General features: G+C 35.3%; 1 protein-coding gene and 1 non-coding gene across 2 annotated transcripts; one reads left to right on the top strand and one right to left on the bottom strand.

The window, feature by feature from the left end:
* Positions 1-3,192: 3,192 nt before the first annotated feature.
* On the top strand, positions 3,193-3,988 carry LOC145058202 (protein LURP-one-related 4-like). Its single transcript, XM_079006112.1, has 2 exons — positions 3,193-3,451; positions 3,548-3,988. The coding sequence occupies exons 1-2, from the start codon at positions 3,215-3,217 to the stop codon at positions 3,893-3,895; spliced, it is 585 nt and encodes a 194-aa protein (XP_078862238.1). The 5' UTR covers positions 3,193-3,214; the 3' UTR covers positions 3,896-3,988.
* Positions 3,989-21,000: 17,012 nt separating this feature from the next.
* LOC145060743 (small nucleolar RNA R71) lies at positions 21,001-21,107 on the bottom strand. The gene has a single exon (XR_013686927.1). It is a non-coding gene; the product is annotated as a small nucleolar RNA R71 (small nucleolar RNA).
* Between the last annotated feature and the right edge of the window lie 704 nt (positions 21,108-21,811).

Here is a 21,811-nt window from a genome sequence, read left to right as displayed (position 1 = left end):
AAGTCCAAATCACAGATCTGAGCTATACTTAACATCTAAACCCATAAAGTCACTGACTTGGTGACTTTGCATGCCCTAAACAAACCCAAACTCCAAAAATGGCATTCTACTTCTATAAAAGTGACCCTAACTCAAGCATGAACCCATTAAGACCATCAAGATGGCAACTTTCTGCCTTAGGGACTCAAATAGCATCAAGGGTGGCAACCCTAAGCCTAAAAACGGATTTGGAACCATAAAGCTTCAACCTTGGGACCAAAAGAAACCAAAACCCAAAAATGGTAGATCTAAGAGATGAATGATCAAGTTCAAAGCTTTATACCTTCATCAAGCTGAAAAGGAGTCCTAAAAGCCAGATCAATAAGCTCCTCCTTGATTCCCTTCCTTGCAACAAGTTCCATCTTCTTGAAAATGGGCCAAATATCCTAAAAATGGACTCCATAAGCTCCAAAATGCCACCATGGTTGCTATAAGACGATTTGTAGTGTTTAGAGGGGTGGAGGCTGAAGATATTAGGGTTTGGTTATGATATAAGGAGTTTAAATAGGGTCCAAGAACCTAAAATATGGTTCTGATCTGACGGAGTTACGCCCAACGTAATTCTGGTACGCCCAGCGTACTCCAGAGAACTTTTGCGACCACTCCTGGTCATTACGCCTAGCGTAATCCTAGGTACGCCCAACGTAATCCCTTTTTCCCCTAGTACGCCCCGCGTACTCTTTGTGTACGCCCCGCATACTCGGCTAAGCCTGAAAACCACGAAACTTCCGAAGGCCATAACTTCTTTGTTACAAGTCCGATTCCGATGATCCTTATATCGACGGAAAGGTGACGAGAGCTCTACACTTCTAACAAATCAAACCTTTCTTAAGACCTTCCGAACAAAAATCCATTTTCCACCAAAAGCCCGAACTGCCACTTTACAGAAATACCCCTAGGTTCCAAAACACAAACCGAACACCCAAATCACTTCTAATATATCACCCGCACCAAATGGGCCTAGATCCTACCTTTTCAAAGACCCTAATCCTTATGATGACCGATATTCGGCCCACACCCTTAGGCTAGGAATCGATTCAGAACAGGGTGTTACATGAGTAAAGATGGATGCCTGAGGTGGGGAATGATTATGTAGCAACAATGAAAGTAAGGACCAACCAAACAAGAAAATGAAACAATATAGACAAATACATAGAAATTTTCATAAATGTCATCAACAAGTTAAATCCAATATACAGGCCACAGACAAATCGAGTAATTTTTTCTTTATTTTTTATACTAGAATTTTCTATTTTCAAAAACTAATAGTTTGTTTACCAAAAAGAAAATAAGATTGTTGACAATAGGTGTTCATTGATATTTTGGATTGGCCATGGTGCAACTTTAATCCGAGACATAATGATATATCTTATGCCCAGATTAGAGACACAAATGCATTACAACAACTTTAAGGTCCTTGTTTTGTGGATAGATGTAGGGTTATTGAGGTCATCGAGCAGTCAATTAAAGGACCTTTAACATCAATTTATTTGTTTAATACCCACGGATAATAAAATATTTTGAAGATCAATTTCAAGGAAATAAGAGGAATGAAGGCCGAAGCCAACAACTTTTAAGATTAAATTAAATTTTTTAAAACGTCAATAAAATGTACATGTGCATGGAGTCGACTTGGGCGAACTCTTTTTTCATAATTTTGTACTGATTAATTTGTATTTTCGTCTTTTCGAGTTGGTGTTGGTGTTTATTACGTATATAATTTGATGGGATACAATACAATTTTTGCCATGTTTTATTACAAGTGACGTCACAAAATAGCTTTATGGGCCGAAATTGAACATTAGTTACACGTGCTTGATCACAAGATAAAATTTAGCCTTATAAAGATCTAACTTCCGTCATATATAGTTTACTCTTTCAAAGATCTTCAAGCATTCAAACCAGTAAATCTAAATTAACCAAAGTTATACAACAAATTTGGCATCTAATATTAAGTTAAGAAAGTGGTCAATTTTAGGATACATGGGACAACAATCTAACCTTGAAAAAGAATGTATTTGACTATTTCGAATTTCTAAGGCCAAATGAGTATTACTTAAGAAGAATTGATAATGACACGCCCACTAAACTAATCAATAGAATTTAATAGTTAATGTGAAAACTGGCTGTAATGATTGTTGGATTTTGACTCTTAATTCAAAAATGTATATATATTATATTTTTGGTGAGAAATAGTCAGGAAGGTGTTCAAATGGTAGCCTACTACAAGTTAATAAGAATGCATATAGTAACCAAAAGTTTATATTACAAATCAAATTTGTTATAGTTATTTTATATAAATCAAAATTAATCTATTATATGCATTGGATAAATGTTACTGGTAAGACGTACAATATATGCATCCGTTCTATTTTCGAATTAGTATTTGTGACTAGTAGGGTTTGTTTTTTTTTTTTTTTTTTTTTTTTTTTTTTTTAAATAATAACGATGAACATATTGATAATTGAAATATGACAACTTAAAAAAATACAACATTAATGTAGAATTTCTAAAAAAAAAGTTGAGCAGCTTGTACAGGAGCGGATCGTATGATTCGAATTTGTCATTAACTCTAGTGTCTCAGATAATCACCTCACATTGACGATGTTGCTCAAATAACTATTATTTATATTATATATTTAAGACCATAAATATGAATCTAATTATAATGTATAACTTCTCTATATTCTTAACCAAATATTATACTTATGGTTATGTAAAATAATTTTATTTATTTGATAAATAATTGTGGGGATTTAGATATATATTAAGTGTAAAACTCGTGTAATATACATGTTGATTAAACAAAATTAAATATTAAATTGTAAACATTAAATATTTTTTTAAATAAAATTTTGAAATAAGGAAAAAACAAACGTATACGATCATATTTATTGTATTCAATATTTTATATATATATATATATATATATATATATATATATATATATATATATATATAAGTATTATGTGAATTTTTAATTTTAAAAATTAAAAAAACATAGAAATTGATATGTCGCTATTATTTATATCAAAAATATCATACTTGAATTCTTTTCCAAGATGCTGACCTACATGCAAATATTTTTAAATTACTACCACTTCCTCATGTCTATATATATATATAAAGGAGCTTCTCTATCTTCTTACAAAGATTTGTTTTCTTTTCTCTCTCAATGTCTAGGGTTTATCCACACAGAACTTCTCCTTCCTCTCCTTCACCTTATATGAGTTCAAAGCTTGAATCTTTTACAATATGGATGAAATCTCTAGTTTTCAACACTCATGGATGCACTGTCTACAATTCAAAAGGCGAAATAATTTATAGAGTTGATAATTACGACAATAAATGTGGCCAAGAAGTTTACTTGATGGATATTCGAGGCAATGTTCTCTATTCCTTACGACAGAAGGTATTTATTCACTCATGAAGTCATGATTAACTTATATATAGTTTCATTTTATCAAAAGACGATATCTTTTTTAATGTAATTGCTTTGTCGGTGCAGAAATTACGATTATTTGGATGCTGGGATGGATATAAATGGGATGATTGTAGTTCGAATAAACAACTATGGTTCCATGCAACAAAACATCGAAGCATTTGTGTGAATTCGTGTGACCATAAAGGAAGAGGGTGTACATACAAGATTGTTAGAATGAATGGGAAACAAGGGTTCAAGATTGTAGATGAAGATCAAGAAGGTGCTCTGGTAGCAGAGCTTAAACAAAAACAAACAACAACAGGAATTAATTTAGGAGATGATGTATTTACATTAATTGTACAGCCCCATGTCGACCATTCATTAATCATGGCAATTGTTATGGTCTATGGGTTGATTAATAATCATATTTGAAGAAAAAAAAAGTTTGTTCAAGCTGACTATCTATAGTATATAGGACGTATATTCATGAAAATACATCGGTAAATCAACCAAATCTTCTTTGCATTCGCATTTTTGATATTCTATTTCGTATTATGTTCAATTCATTTGCTGAACTCAAAAGATTCTGTTGGACATGAGATATGTGAAGAAAGAAATTTCACGATTAATTTATTAATTAATAAATTATAGTTTTAGGGGTTGAGAATCGAAATCTAACAATTTGATAGAAGCTACAAAATCTTATTAATCTTTATATCTATAATTTAGTCTTTATATTTTAATGTAAGTAATTTATTACTTATTTAGTACTCTACTTTCAGTTAAGTTCCAAGAATTAAAATAAAACTTTTTTAAACTCAATATATGCATGTTAATAGAAAAAATGTTTTTGTGCCATGAAATTACCTTTATATAAATTAATTAAGTTGTCAATATGTTATATTATGATATTGCTTTATATTTTTTTTTTTTATAATTAAAACCTAATAAATTTCACTTTAAAAGCTCTGATTTTAAAAAACAGTTAATTAATTGAAAGTGGGTAGTATTAAAATTTGAATACCCTACCTGCTACACTCAAAGTGAGACCAACCCCATAAGCAGTGGATACAATCATCATCACCTCATGTCCCATAGAATTTCAATATCATTCATAGTTGTATAACTGAAATACAGGATTAAATGATATGTCATTTTATATTTAACGTTTTCATCAATTAAGTTATTATATAAGTTTTTGGCTGGTTCAGTTAACCTGAATTCATTTTAAGACTGATTATTCTGTTCTGATCACCAACAATTTATTAGAATTAATCAAGAGTGACCATTTTACACTCAAAGTTGTAAAATGACATGGATGCCCAACGGCATTCAAATTTTGTGTTATATTATTTACTACAAGAATCTTGTTTAGCAACAACGACTTTGGCAACGACATATTGTCACCGCTGAAAGGAGCTACTGCACATAATCTTTGTCATGGCTGACAGGTAGGCGGGAACCTCCATATCCGGTAAAATTGGAATAGCTAGTTAAGACCATCCGTTATACCCACCACATACCACATATGTGGTGGGTGTCACATCAGCAGCACATTCCACTACCACTAACATGTGATACCTACCACTAACACATCACTCCACCTCATTATTTTAATTAAATTTAATTCAAAAATTCATATAATTGTTTTTTTAAATACTAATTTTCATTAATTTAAAATACTAAATTACATTAATTAAAAACTACATTAACTTAAACGAAAAAAATAAGTTAAAACTAAAAATTACATTAAGTAAAATAAAAAAAAAACAATAAAAAATACATTAATAATTAAAAAGCTAAAAATCCCAAACTTTTAATTTGTGTTTTTTTAAGCAAGATTATTCCATTTTAGTGAATTCTTCAATTTTTGCCAAACTTTGACATGTCTAAAACGTTGCTGATTTGTGTTTTCATATTGCTCAATGACCACATTAACCGGATCGATATCGGCTTCATGAACGTTGTTTATAACAAAGTTGTAAATTCCATTGAACTCAAAACATTTGACCCTTATACCGCGCCACTTCAAGCATATTTCATCAACATCTCGAATTGCACCACCCATTAAACCATGGAAAACACTTTCAACATTTCTCCAAAAAGAACCGGAAGTTTGACCAACGTCTTCTTCCGAAACTGTCACCCAAGCTTATGCTAATTTATCTTCTTCTTCATCTGACCATTTCTTATTTTTGGGAGACATGATTTTTAAAGGATCAAACAACAAAAATATATCTAAATGGAGTAGAATTGTATGGGAAATAAGATGTTTGGTAGTATTTATAGGTAAATATTGAAGAAATTGAAAAATAGCCGTTAGGAAGGGGGAAGAAAAGTCAAATGCGATTTAAGGCAAGAAATTAAGCTATTGGGCGTTTGAATTCGTTGTCCGGAGCACGGAAGGCCAGGACCACGACCCACCACGAACCACCGGGGTGGTGTGCACGGTCGTGGTTCGTGGCCACCTAGACCACGGACCGTCTCGTGCAATGTATACCATTTGGCCTAATAGCAAAGACTTGTTGTCGATAAAGCTGCTGTCGCAATTAAAATTTTATTTATCTTTTCTAGATGGTTATTTATTTATAGTCATTATTGTTTGTTCGGTTAACTCTTAATAGAAAGGATGTTTTTGTGGAAATGTTACTATAGCATATCTTCCGTAAATAGATAGATAGACAGACATATATAATGTTTGCTTTGGCACGAACTGATTGTTGTTAATGTTGTTATTTATTCATTTATTTATTATTATTATTATTATTATTTTGCACAATAGATCACTAAAATGTTATTTTACTTATTAAATAGAGAAAACATCCAGTTAAATTCTAGTTTTACTGGTTACACTGTCTAGGTAGAGGTGACAAATTGGGTCATCGTGTTGTGTTTTTGTCTGACATAACACAATAAAGTTTTATGTAACACGAACACGACACGACATGTCGTGTTTTTTAATTAATAGTTAATCATGTATAACACGACACGAACGACAAAGATAACATAAAATACCAATTAGTTTTTTAATTAATAGTTAATCATGTATAACATGACAAACACAAAAAATACGACAAAAAAAATGCTAACTCGTGTCAATTCTGTGTCGAGTTTTGAACACGAACATGACACGACACGACGTTGTGTTTTTTTACACTTGACACGAACACGACACGAACATGTATCTGAATTTCAATTTCGTCCCAATTTCGTTTCGTGTCATGTATCTTTTATTGTGTCGTGTCATCAATTGACATCCCTATGTCTAGGTGGCTTTTTTTTTACTTTAAATTAAAAATCAATTTAAGTATATGTGCAGTTTGTGTCTCGTCGTCTTCTTCACAATACCAACCTTAATTGTCTCTCTTTGAATATAAATTTTCAATGTTCTCCGCCTCCTGTTTCTTTTCTATCTCCCGACGTCACCTAACTCGCCCTAACAAAATCGACATTACTGTTTGTGCTCGCCAAATGCAAAACGAACGACTTTATACATACATGATAACGTTCAATTGTATCTTGGGATCCATCCAACGACGTCCCGTGAGATCGAAGATGTTATTACCAATCCGATTCCAAACATGTTTGGTAGATACAAGGAGCAAGTGCTTGGTTTGTTTAGGGAAGGTTGTTTGATTGTTGTTGAAGGTTTAGTAAAGCCAATTACATATTAAATCAAGAAGGAAGCCACATATAAGAGTGTATCTCGAAAGGCAAGGAGTGTTGAGTTCTTTTTTTTTTTGGCCATTTTGCACTGTTAGAATATTGGAGCATCAAAGTGGGTTCCGATTTGCTGCTTCTAAGCTCTAATTTTTTTTTGATTCGTTGATTGATTGAAGATGCTGATAGGTTTTGAGCCTCATTATAACAAACAAAATGGCAGCGGAAACAACAAACAAATTGATCTAATACTCGAAACATATGGATCTAAACTCAACTAATCTATGCAACTTATTAGAACTCGATAGATACAAAACATATCTTAGATTTCTTGTACGTTTCTTCTTAAGACGAGTCAGTTGATTGGACTAAAGAACACAAATGAGAGTTCCTCTTCTAAAATCACACCCAAGACGCAAAACTCTAACATATCTGAACAAACCTTGAACTCCAACATCAAACAATGTAACGACCCAAATTTGACAATTTTTTTTTCATTTTAATTAATCAATCATTTTTGCATAGATCATAAAGCCCCAATTTTAATTGTTTTCAAATACACATTCATTACAATTTATTTAAAAGAAAACATTAGAGTGTCCCCCGATTCATATCAGTGAAAAAAAGATAGAGTGCACGCCATGTCATCACGCATTGCCCTTGCCCTTGGGCTCCGAAGTACATGAAACAAATTCAAAAACGGTAAGTTGAAAAGCTTAGTGACATCATATAAGCTATGCATTCATAAAACCTGAGGGAATGCCATGGGCTACCCCACATGGTCTTACACCCAATGCCTCGGGCTCCCCTCGGGATCCTCCATGCAGAACACACAATCACATAGCATATCAACACACATAATGACTAACACATATACCATAATCACATAATAGGCCGACCTTGGTGCCTTAGACCCATAGGTATGGTGAGAAGACTCACCTCTGTCCGCTGAAATACAAAAGCTGCTCTCCTAACAGTCTGAAACCTCCTGTGCTGAATAATAACAATAAATTAATGTCAGGACCTTACTTAGTCAAAAGAAACCCAAACTCCAACCCTTTTATGAGGCCCAATTACCCCTTCCTTGCTAATGGGCCCAAAGTCTAAGTTCAATATCATTAATGGGCCTCTTGGCCTATTAAAGCCCAATCGATATATACCCAAGGCCCAACATATGAAATGGCCCACAATTTATAGAATACAATCCAAGTCCAATAACCAAGTGAGGCCCAATAGCCTAAAAGCCCAAAATAGGTCCAAGCCCGTCTGCGACACGTACACTCAGCGTATTGGGGCTCGGGGACTTACGCGCGACATACGCAAATCTACGCCCGATGTACTAATAGATTAAGCACTTTTTCCATTAAGTGCTTAATTATCGATTCTTTCACATCCAGAAGTCAGATCTAGGCCTATTAAGGCGACCCAAGGCATAAAGTTGGCAACTTTATGCCTTTGCATGTCTTAAATGGTCCCAACACCCTCATAAAGACCAATTTGAAGCTCTTAACCCATACACGAGGTCAAAACTCTCACCAAGACTCCATTTTTATGTGGGAAAAGGACTAAGGGACCTCAGATCTATCATCTCCTTCCTCTGGAGTTGCTTAACTCACAAGAAAAGGGTCCAAGATCAACTAAAAGGACAAGACTAGAAACCCTATCTAGATCTAGTGATTAAAATGAAAAGGTATAAGCTTTATACCTCCAGAAGCTCCTCAAGGTCGACAATAATCAAATTCTTGAGGCCAAGTAACACTCCAAGCTTCCTTAGAAACTTCCTCTTCTTGGATTAACACTAAAACAACCACCAATGCACTCTTAAAGCTCAAGCTACACTCACAAATGATATTAGGGTTTTCAAGGACGTTTGAAGATGAAGGAGGTTGTTAAAGGTGAGGTTCAAATGAGTTAAGGACGTTTATATAGGCCTGAAGTCCGATTTTTAGGGTTTAAACATGCTGGCACGTACGCCCAGTGTACTCCTGGTACGCCCAACGTACGTGCTGCCCCTCCGTGGTCCTCCTCACCAAGTACGCTAAGCGTACTCTTAATTACACCCAACGTACTTAAGGGTCTTTTATGAAAATAACAAGATACTTCAAGGGCTAAGGTCATACCTGCTTTTGGGTGTTACAAACAGATTCGAAGAACTCGAATCTAAGTCTCACCACGTCGTGGGAACTAGGTTCCGTCAATTCTAGGGTTTTGAGAGGGTTCCAGATTTTGGTAGTAGAAAGGTATTATTCTCATCTCATCAAACTAGATTTATAGTAATATTATCAGGCTTTTTATGGCTATGAGCACTATTCTCCATAAGCTCCTACTTACAGATAGGGATTAACAATTGACCGATCCAATACTTACTAGGAACATCAGTGAGTCGTTGTCCAATGCAACTACTATACTTATCGCAACAATGCTATAAACAATCCTAAGACTAGTGACTTCAAATTCCTTTGATCTTCATGATATCTGTATGAATTCAAGACATAGATAATGGTCAATCTCATAATTCAAGATTATGTTTCCAAACATAGATTTATGGTGATTGCTTCTAACTGCTAAATTGAACACATAAATATCAGTTAAGACTCGGCCGAGTACTTTAGATGTCAGCACAAAATCATCGAGGGGCCCATAGATATCTACTTCTCCATTTCTGGAAGAAGGATCAAATAAACTTTGACTACATAGGTATGTGTTATTCCTCACACAATATCTAGTCTGTAACACCGTAAATTTCCAAACAAAATTTCATTTAAAAATTCACATTAATCTCATTATCATAACCATAAAAATCACCCAATATCAAGTTATCAAAAGCACATGTTCATTAATTGTTTAAAACACAATCAGGATCCTTTAAAAACATATCTCCAACTCGTGTGTGTAAAATCAAGCTGGTGCCATCACCGGCCCTCTATGCTGGGTGTACTCCATCGTTATGCATGCATCAAGGATTCTCGACCCTACGCTGCGCGTATTGGGATTACGCTCAACGTACATCCTAGTTTTTCTCTTCATACTCATTTGGTCTTAATCCGTTATGACCTTAGATTAAATCTCAGATCTGGACTCCCTAAAGGCTCATACTCCATAAAGTCTGTGACTTTAAGCCTTTGCATGGTTGATAAAGTCCAAACACCAAAAGTCTCATTCTCTACTCTAAAAAATGCTCATATTGTTGGATAAGGTGTCTAAGTCCATAACTTATTTGGTATATACTTGACCCGACCCGGCATGGTCCATTTGGGTTGCACTTCACCCGAACTATTTATGGATAATTTTATGAGAGTTATACACATATGTTTATTAATATATTATAAGTTATAATATATTAATATAAAGTCATGTTATTTAATTAGTCTTAGTCTTAAATTAATTATGAATTAATTTAGAGATTAAAAGGAAGACTAATTAGATTGTGGGCTATTGGTTTTATATAGTGTGGGCTAACACTCATTTGCTAATGGGCTAGGCTTGTATGGAAGTCCATGGATGATCCATGGAGCTTTTAACCCATGGATCCTTGGAAAAGGAAAGGTCATGGGTTATTAGGGTTTCACCCTAATCATGTACACTATATAAGCATGCTTATGTTGCATGAAATAGCCACTAGTATGTGTGTTTGTGTGTGGCCGATTTTATAAGTGTGTATACACTCTCTCAAAGTTTTCCAAGAGTTTGTGGTGATTTGTGATTCCATTTGAGGCATTCACACTATTGGTGCTTGGCCTCAAACTCCTTAGGAATCAAACTCATCATCAAAAGGTATGTAATCTCATCTAATTCTTTTATGTTTAAAAGTACCCCATGCCATTTTAGATAGGTTATGAACCTTGGAAAATTATTATTTTGCATGTATTTAGACAAACATAGATCCAAGGTTTATTAGGGTTGCATGCACACTTAGGAAGTGTTAGATTGCTCAAAACCCAACAGTGGTATCAGAGCCTAGGCTTGCTTGTTTGATACTTGATGCAAAATAGTGAAAAAAGTCGAAATTTTTTCTGTCTGCATGATGGACTCGCCGAGTCCATGGGGGGACTCGCCGAGTCCAAGGCAAAATTCATCCTACTCGGCGAGTAGGTTCGTGCACTCGGCGAGTAGAAGGTTCAAAATGCAGATTTTCGACTTTTGCTGCTGGAAATGGACTAGAAACTTTACCCTAAACTGTTTTGATGTTTTAAAACTTATTTAGTTGGTGTAATGGTTGTTCTAATCCATTTACAATAGCATATATCAAAATTTCATGCTTTGTATGTGTTCACATAATTCTTGAAACTTTGATAATCATGTTCATGTTCTTATGAATTTAGAAGATGATAGGAATTATTTGCTGAATTGTTTAGGATTAATTCTTGATCATTTATGTGTTTTAATGGAGTCCATAATTTGTCTTCAAGTTATGGATATCCAAAGGTCACTTTTCTTTAACACACATTAAAAACACATAAGTTACATAAAATGAAGAGTCTTCATTTTATGAACCTTTAATTCATAAGTTATGAAATGAAAAGTTTTGAAGAGTTACAAAACTTGCCCTCAAGTTTTGGAATTTGGAAAAGTTTCACACACTTTAATAAACTTTAATTCCATACCCTAGAAGTTTTAAAAGTTAAAATTCTACCCTTATACTATTATAAGATTAATGGTTAATTATTATATATGTATAAGAACAAGTCGTTTTACCGTTAGTAGGCCTCATTCACAAAGCCGGTCTATAAGGTGGGTATAAGGTTGTTGCCTATAAAATGGCAACTTAATGGGTGTCCACTCTCACCCACCGCTTGCTTGATCGGTGGAGGGTCGTTAGCCGAACGGGTAAGACAATGACTTTAAATCCTCATTAAAAGTATAATGATTATTATAAAGTAACTAAATATTTTTATTTAATTCCCAATCTTAGTTACTTTAGGAAAAATGTGAATTTGGTGCTAGCCCATGGAATTCACACTTTGTACCTTACCAAGTCGTTGGTGGAGCGTGTGTGGTTAACCGACACACTAACTTGGACTAATAAGGATCACGAAGGGTGACTTAATGTTTGTCATAGATCAATGGAGCGTGTGTGGTTAACCGGCACATTGATTAGGTGATAATATTAAGGGTACCAAGTGAATTGGTATGGTTATTCACACCTTGTTTTGTGATCCTTGGCATCCCAGTCACAAAATTTGAGAGGGCACACTCGAGATTGAAACATGCCATTGAAAAGTTCAATGAATCTCAAAAGATCTAGGAATTTCAAATCCAATTAAAACCTAATAAATTATTTCGTTTTTCATGGTGGAAATTGGTGAATCGTCATTCGCCTACCTTCAAATATTTTATAGCTTGGATTACGGCATCCCTCTTCCAAATTATAAAATATTGTGTTGGGTCCTAGACTTAATATTTCATATTGGGTGTTATATTAAGGACTTTGAATCAACTAACTTGATTTTCTCCCATTATAGATGTCTGGTTCAGACAATTATGATCTTCCCAAATCTCTTGAAGATGGTGTCCCTCAACATCATGCTTCACTTCCTCCACCTCCTCCAATTATTCTCCCTCAGCCACAAGTTCTTGAAAAGTTTAAAGTCACTCAATCCCTATTGGCAAACATAGTCTATGTGTGCTCACATTTTGGAGATAAAGTCACATATTGACAAGCCGGGAGAGTTGGGTGTCAAAGTCTCGTGAAAGTTGGATGTTAAATCACTTTCTTAGTAACATAGTGAGTCTCTTTGGGACTACTATGAGACAGACTATGACATGACCCTTAATGATGTTATCTATTTGCTTGGTGTTGTGGAATCAGCAATGATTTGGAACACTAGTAAAGCAAATTTGATTAAAAGAACAACTTCCCAAGTCTTAAATGGACATTGACAATGGTAGCATTGGATATCTAGAAAAAGATTTCTCTTCCCAATGGAAAGGGATCGGCCATAGTCAACTCGGTTGACCAAATGGTAAAGAGAAAGGCTAAGTCTGAGATAGTCTCATGTGCCATTACCAAAGGGTCTGTGTGTTTTGTTGCCAAAGGAAGGGGCATTGGTTGCGAAGCTGCCATATTTACCTGAAAAATCATAAGATTGATCAAGTCAAAAAGGTTGACTCTACTTCGGGTAAAGTCCACTGTCTAACTCTATTAAGTTCCTATTTGGAGATTCTTATTACATAATGTGAATGGGTCACGTGTTGATGTTTTTAAGAATCAGAGAAAAGATGGGAAGCTTAAAGTAAGTATATGTCGATTCTGATTGCGAAGGTGGGTTTCGATCGCATGGTTCGGTAATCAGAATTTTGAGCTGTTGCTTAAGAGTTATAATATATATTGCTTATGAATAGATAACAACAAGGTTTTCATGTGGATTGTAAGGATAAGTTTTTCCGCAAAGTTTTAAAATAAAAAAGGAGTTTTAATTTTATTTATTTTAAAAATATCCTTACAATGGCATCTGTGGAAAATTGTTGCTTATATGTTTCCAGTAATAGCAATATTGGAAAGTGGATTTGATTCTTTCATTTATGGTAGCGTCTGAATTTACCAAATGAAGAAAGTTTTTCATCACCCAAGTTTCAATTGGATAGAAACTCGGAATCATACAAGTTGTATTGTATGATGAATGAGAATTTTCATCTTTGAAAATTAAGACTAATTCTTTGATCACATGTATATGTGAGTCAATTGAAGGACTAAGGAATTAGGTACACTGGGTGTGCGCTGGTCAAGGTCCACCACAAAGATTGATTTGTCATGATTTACTAAAGATTAGTAAATATGATTATACTTATGAGGTTAAGTATAATTCTGTAACATTGGAAAGGTTACAATGTATGACAAAACCAATGAGAAGAATCAAATTAGGCAGAAAGATAAAAGTTTCTCAAATCTGAAAGGATGGGAGAGTACTTTAGTATCGTATTTCATGATCATCTTAATGATTATGAAACCATATCACAAATTCGTACTCTAAAGACGTCTTAGTGCATTGTTATGGCTAAGAAGAGAGGTCATGAATTGTTGGATTGGTTAAAATCAAGAAGATGAGTCATACTTCGTTCCAAAACAATTCTTAGAGTCATACTCCAAGATTGTAACATTGAGTGACATAAAGTAAGGTTTAAAACACTTATTAAATGTAGTGTAGACTGTTTCTACTCTTGTACATTTGAGATTGGTAAGTTGTGATGTCTTGGATGAGACAAAGACCAACTAAGATCAATTGTGTGAAGTGTTAGTCTTGATAAGAATCCGCACTGTCCCTTGAATATTTGTTTTGTCAAGGAATGGTTCTTGACTGGGGAAACTTATATGTCAAGGGGACAGTGGGAGCCTTAAAGATCCTGAAAGAGTTTCAAGATTTAATCAAGAGTAAAACCTGTAATTTATCACTAGCACACGACTTAAGGTTTGCAACCTATCGTGTTGACATAATTCTTATTTCTGTACCTACTTCAAATAAGTTGAATTTGCATGTGAGTTATCAGAGTTCAACTTGGAAGCATTGGTGGGCCTTGTGCTACCAAGGTGACAAGAAACTAAGATTGAACAAGTTTAATCCATGTAAGGCTGAATTTGTCACCAACCTTATCTTGTGATTATAGTTTTGACAAATTCACATGGATAGGAACTCATACACTATAAAATCTAAGTGTCATAAGGTTTCTCTCCGATTCCTGAAAATGATGGTGAGGAAATACTTTTACTAAGTAGATTTTATGTAGATATCAATTGTGTTATTTGCATTTTCAAAAGTCGTTAGTGGAACGCGTGTGGTTAACCGGCACACTAACATGGACTTGTGAGAAATGGCAAATGCCTAAGCAATTGAGACTATGATTACGGCATCCCTTTTCATAGTCCTGAAAATTGTTTAGACACACATGTGAGCTATCTAAGAAAGGGTGTATGAATCTAAATTTCAGAAGTCCAGCAGATTTCTAGAAATATGTCAGAGCTAGTGGGAGCATAAGTGTTATGCTGATAATCATCATGTTAGTGGGAGCATGATTATTACGTTTAATGTTGCAAGTTAGCAATGTTAATTATAGAAAACAAAGTTTCAATTCATGAAGTTGCAGGGGTTAAAAAGTTGTTTTGCTATAATTAAGGGAGAGGAAATTATACTTCATTTCAATTCTAAAGCTTAGATTGAGATTTTAATCATCTTTAGTCAAGAATATATATATATATATATATATATATATATATATATATATATGTATGAATTTTATGTTGGAATGGTTCGACTTAAGGAAATTCTATATATATTGCGTTTTCAAAACTCGATTATGATTACGGCATCCCTCTTCATAGTTAAATTTTGAAAACATGGAAAATAAAAAATATTGTAGCAAAAGACTGGTCTAGTATCATGTCTTTATGTAAAACATCATGAATCGTGTCCCATATGCTTTGGATATAGGATCGATTGCATGAGCTATAATATTCATCTTTTCTAAATTTTCCAAATGCTTAAGGCATTGAGAAGGGAAAAGTCTAGAACTGGATATGACTAAAGTGATTAAGCAATTGTCGAGGACAATCTGAGGTTCGCCAAAGATTGGTTGCTCAGGGAAAGTTGGAAGTATGATGTAAGTTGTTGGAAAGGACCATATTGACATATTCTGAAAAGAAGTAACTCTTGTTCGGAAGTGATAGTCAAAATGGGACTATGGAAATGTCTCCATAGGTGGAAGTTATTCAATCTATGTAAGATTAGAAAACCTTAATGCAAGAAGGATGTTTAAAGCAATGTACTTTGAATATGAGACTTCCGTTCCATAGAAGTTGACCTTCTTTGGAATACTCTGTAATGACTGGTGACAAGGTTTTGGTGACTTTGTGCATAATCATTACAAGAGGAACATTGCATAAAAGTTTAAAATCTAACAGATTTTTTGGTAAATGATAGGAATCGGGGATTCTCACATTTAAAATAAGGATTTGGGATTGTGAAATGAGTATCATTGGAATCATGTTCAATTGATCTACATCACAATGTAAGGATCATAGACAAACATAGTGTGCATACTTGGAGTATGGCATAACTATTGTTTTAGAAAAACAAAGTGTACATGCCAGGAGCATGGAGTATGGCATAACTATTGTTTTAGAAAAACAAAGTGTACATGCCAGGAGCATGGGACGACTGTTGTTTTTATTCAAGTCTTAAGTTGATTGATTGAAACATTATACAATGAATAATGTGTAATCAATATGGTGATAAATAAAAGGTGGTTCTATTTATATTCAAAAGGGTTCTGAGACCATATTGGATTCGATTATTATTGTGTTTCACTTTGCATGTTTTGACTTCCAAAATAGCTAGGTTATTCTTTCCGAATGACTAAGTTATTTAAACACTCCACAGTCGTTCATATGTTGGAAGTAGGTATGAATCAAGACTGTCATGAATCGAGTTTGTAGATGGCTAAATGGGTTTAGTCATAGCAATGGTTGCTACAACATTCATGAGTGCTCATAAGTTATGAGTATTGGAATAAACCCACGCTCACTTGTATCACTTCATGGAATTTATCTCGAGTGATCATGAGACGGTAATATCATATAAATCTTCAAACCTAGAGATATGAGTTGTTACTTATGAGTTGGTTGTGCATTGATTGCACGTAAACGCATTAGTAACTTGATGTTATAAAACGTGCCTTTGTGTACAATTCAACAAGTAGTAGAACAAGCATATGAGTCGAAGTTTATCTGTTCCTTCTAGAAATAGAAGCGATATCTGGGCCCCTCGATGATTTTGTTGTGACCTATGTACCGGCCGGTCAGAACTAAATTGATGTGTTCGATTAAGTTCTTTGTCAAACAAATCGAAAATCGGGAAACAAACTGCTGGACAATAAGTACGACGTTGTTCCATGTATTTGTCCGGCTGATATCATGAGGATTGAGGATTATATGATCACTTATCTAAAATGGCGCTTCATAGTTCAACAGAGTTTTCGAGAGCTACGATTGCTGGTTGGTTCCTGAAGTAACATACGCAAATATAGTTATTAGACTTATCCAAGTGGGAGTCTGTTGGATAAGGTGTCTAAGTCCATAACTTATTTGGTATATACTTGACCCGACCCGGCATGGTCCATTTGGGTTGCACTTCACCCGAACTATTTATGGATAATTTTATGAGAGTTATACACATATGTTTATTAATATATTATAAGTTATAATATATTAATATGAAGTCATGTTATTTAATTAGTCTTAGTCTTAAATTAATTATGAATTAATTTAGAGATTAAAATGAAGACTAATTAGATTGTGGGCTATTGGTTTTATATAGTGTGGGCTAACACTCATTTGCTAATGGGCTAGGCTTGTATGGAAGTCCATGGATGATCCATGGAGCTTTTAACCCATGGATCCTTGGAAAAGGAAAGGTCATGGGTTATTAGGGTTTCACCCTAATCATGTACACTATATAAGCATGCTTATGTTGCATGAAATAGCCACTAGTATGTGTGTTTGTGTGTGGCCGATTTTATAAGTGTGTATACACTCTCTCAAAGTTTTCCAAGAGTTTGTGGTGATTTGTGATTCCATTTGAGGCATTCACACTATTGGTGCTTGGCCCTCAAACTCCTTAGGAATCAAACTCATCATCAAAAGGTATGTAATCTCATCTAATTCTTTTATGTTTAAAAGTACCCCATGCCATGTTAGATAGGTTATGAACCTTGGAAAATTATTATTTTGCATGTATTTAGACAAACATAGATCCAAGGTTTATTAGGGTTGCATGCACACTTAGGAAGTGTTAGATTGCTCAAAACCCAACACATATCTCATGCATGGCTTGGTTTAAACGTCTAAGTCTCGATTTTTATGACTCTACACCACTAAAAACACTCAAAGGAGCAGATAATACACTTTGGAGCTCAATATCTCATAAAGCATCCAACTTTGGGACCAAAACCCTAAAATGATGCACAAATCAAAAGGGTGAGAAAGCTTTGAGCTTTGTACCTCTTACTGAAGCTCCAACCACATATAGGCTCAGATCCAAAGCTTAGACTCCCACTACTTCCTCTTCAAGGCTCCTTCTTCACTCCAAAGAAACCACAAGAACACTTAATAACTCACAAATGTACATACAAGATCAAGGGAAGAGAAATTAGGGTTTGAGAGGGTTGATGTCTAGGAATGGTGGCCAAAAATTAGGCCATCATGTCCTTTAAATAGGGACACACCCTAAATTAGGGTTTTCACTTTGGGCCTAGTACGCCCAGCATACCCTTTGGTACGTCCAACGTATTAGGTGGCGTCCGTGTCAAAAACACGCACATGAGTGCACTAAGCATACACATGTGTACGCCTTGCGTACTCATTTACCACCTTTTCTTACATAAGGGCCAAACTTGACAATTACCAAAAGAACAAGGGTTTATAAGGTATACCTGGTCTTGGAATGTTACATAGTCAAACCCTATATAGCTACCAATTACAGACAATGTTGGAGAAAAACCAAGATACAACAAATTGTAGAACAAAACCTCATGCATCTTCATTTGAAAAATAAGAAGTGTAGTCATCTTAATTTGCTCATGACATGATCCATGAAATAATCTTTAAGTGTGGTTACTGTAATACTTAAAATCTCCATTTTCAAGTACTAACCATTATTGGTTGCAAGATTTAGCTATGCTTATCTCTATGAACAATATACTAATACTATGACAATCTAAATTCACTACTATCTCCCAAGAGTAGGATTGATTGTCGAAGTTTGAATAACATATTATTCTGTAAGTGGTTCTAAACATGCAAAAGGAACCCTAATCCACCTTGTGAAGTATTTCTAAGCTTATGAGTGTGTGTTTTGTACCTTTGAAGAAGAAGGAAGGAAGTAGAGACCATATTGGAGGAGGGAAGCACTTTAGATCCAGAAACACACCATCATTTGGCATCACTTGGAGGTATAACATTCTGAACTTGGTGAAGTTTCATTTAGATATTGTTTTGGGCTTGATTGTAGGTTATGTTTGTCCCAAATGTGGTGTTTCTTGAGCATATCATGTTCTTGACCCAATAAGTCATCCTTTTAGACCTTTGGAGGGGTCCTAAGTCATAAAACTGTAGTATTGGGGGTTAATTTCATTCCATGCATTCCTTAGAAGGTCTTAATGCATTAAGATGTTGAGTTAAGCACTTAATGGACATGCAAAGTCATAAAGTTGGAAACTTTATGACTCTCTATGGTATTTTAGCCTTAGATCTGGAAGTTGGACATCAAAACTTAACATATTAAGCTCTTAATGTGTTTTTGGGAAGACTGGCTGTATGCCCTACATAATCTGAGTACACAACGCGTACGTGGTCAACCTCTCCAATGGTGGTCAATGCTCGAGTATGCCCTGTGTACTTCTGGAGTACGCACCCTGAGTTTACTCGGCTAGGTTGACTCAGTTGACTTGTTGATTTGGACCAGTTTAACTATAACTTTGATCAAGGGTGACCCAGTTTGACTTGAAGGTATTTTGGGTATATTGGATTGTGTTTAAGAACTAGTCATTTTGATGGATAGGTGTCAGTTAGAGATGAGACTTGGAGCCGTGACCTCATCAACTATTTGTTCAGATTGAGAGGTGAGTTTTCCTCATTTTACTTACTGGTCGAAGGCACCAAGGTTGGCACAGTGAATTGTATATTCTGTTACATGATAGTATGTTGTTATGCTATATAGATCTGTTAGATCAGTATCCTGGTATATATGATGTTACCATGCGGTAATGATCTATGAATCTGCTTGTTTGTCCGATGCCTGATTATATGTCTATTTGTTATGTGTATGTCGACATGTTATGGTTGGTTGGGTTGAGGTGGTCCTGCTTTATGCTGAAGGCCAAGATACCCAGGGTGATCCGAATAGACTTTAGGCGGTCCAGTCAGGCCGAAGGCTCGGAGAGCGGTCTGGATAGGATGTAGGCCCTGTGAGGCGATCTAGTCATGCCAAAGGCTCAAGAGCAGTCCAGATAGGCTGTAGGCCCTGTGAGGCAGGCTAATCAGGCTGAAGGCTCGGTTATGCATATTGTTGTTTGATATGTTGCAGGTGGTGGTACTTTGGGGGAACTGACTAAGCTTTGGCTTATGAGTTTTAGTTGTTGTTTCAGGTACTTCTAATGATCACGAGAAGGCGAAGGCATGACCGTACACAACCTCTATTTATGGCTTTATGATTTTGGGATACTCTGATATGGATAAAAAATTTGGAAACAATGATTTTGTAAATATTTTATGACTATGGCTTGTTTTTAAAAGTTTAAATTTGTTGTGATTTTTGGGATGTTACAAGTTGGTATCAGAGCCTTGGTTTAAGTGAATTGGAGGAACACCCGTCGAGTTCATCTTCAAAGGACAAGAGCAAGGTTGAAAGCATAGATCAAATACCTATCCCAACCGAATCCGAGTACGACTCCGAGACCAAGTTTGGACTATATACGAGTGAACTCGAGAACGAGCCAAGAAATGAGATTGCAAGAATTGAAGAAATGTCAATGGGAGCTTACAAGAAGCGAATTCGAGACGATGTTAGCGCTGGTTAGTACAACCCGCGATTCCTGTCATTGCCACATTCGAGCTAAAGGGACACATCCTTACTGCACTTAAGGATGTTCCATGTTATGGAAAGGATCATGAGGATGCTTTTAAGAATCTAGATGAGGTCAATGAAATTGCGAATTATTTCAATGTCCCGAATGTTAATAGGGATACCATCTTGCTAAGGATGCTTCCTGTTACTTTTAAAGGAGCTGCTAAAGATTGGTTAAAAGCACTTCCACTTGGTACAATCACAACTTGGGCTCAGATGCGCGAACAATTTTTGGACCAATTTTGCCTACCATCAAAAATAGCTAAACTCAAGAAGGAAATAGCCAACTTTGAGCAACAATCGGGGGAGTCATTATACGAGGCATGGGAGCGTTACAAAGGATTGTTAAGGAATTGTCCTCAACATGGTCTTAATATTCAATAAGAGATGTCTATTTTCTATGATGGGGTCAATGTTATGACAAGGCAACTCCTTGATTCTCAAGGGCCATTGACAAAGAAAAATCCAAGGGAGGTCAAGGAGTTAGTTGAATAATTCGCAAAACACTCTCGTGAGTACCACAACCCAAGACAAGATGGAACAAAAGGAAGTGGGGGTGCACATTCTGAAGAGATGGCTGCTATGATGGCGATGTTGAATAATATGGACCGGAGATTGACCCAAATGGACCAATAAATTCATGTAATAAGAGTTGGATGTGAAAGGTGTAATGGTCCACACTTAACTAAGGATTGCAACTTGGATGAGTATGGGAACAAGAAGACTCAAGTATGCTACTCGAGTGGGGACAAGTATGATGAAGATTGGAAAAGTCAAAGAAGGAGTGGCTGCCATACGATAAGTACAAGAAGCAGAAGGAGGAAAAATACTGACAGACTGGCCGCGGCTTCTACCAAAAGGAGCAACCACCAGCTGTGAAAAAAGTTGATCTGGAGACCATGTTAGTTCGTTTCATAGAAGATTCAGAGAAAAGACATGATGATACAGATGTATCATTGAAGGATCAAAGAATAATGATAAAGAAGAATCAAACTATGATGAAAAATTAGCAAGCAATGATGATTGACCAGCAAACATCATTAAGGAATCAACAAGCCTCCATCCACAACCTTGA

The sequence above is a fragment of the Lactuca serriola genome, chromosome 6 (genome assembly GCF_051521515.1).
Source record: "Lactuca serriola cultivar US96UC23 chromosome 6, Lser_US96UC23_V15, whole genome shotgun sequence".
Taxonomy (NCBI): domain Eukaryota; kingdom Viridiplantae; phylum Streptophyta; class Magnoliopsida; order Asterales; family Asteraceae; genus Lactuca; species Lactuca serriola.
The sequence above is the reverse complement of the archived record's forward strand: the minus strand, read 5'-3'. Positions and strand labels throughout refer to the sequence as shown.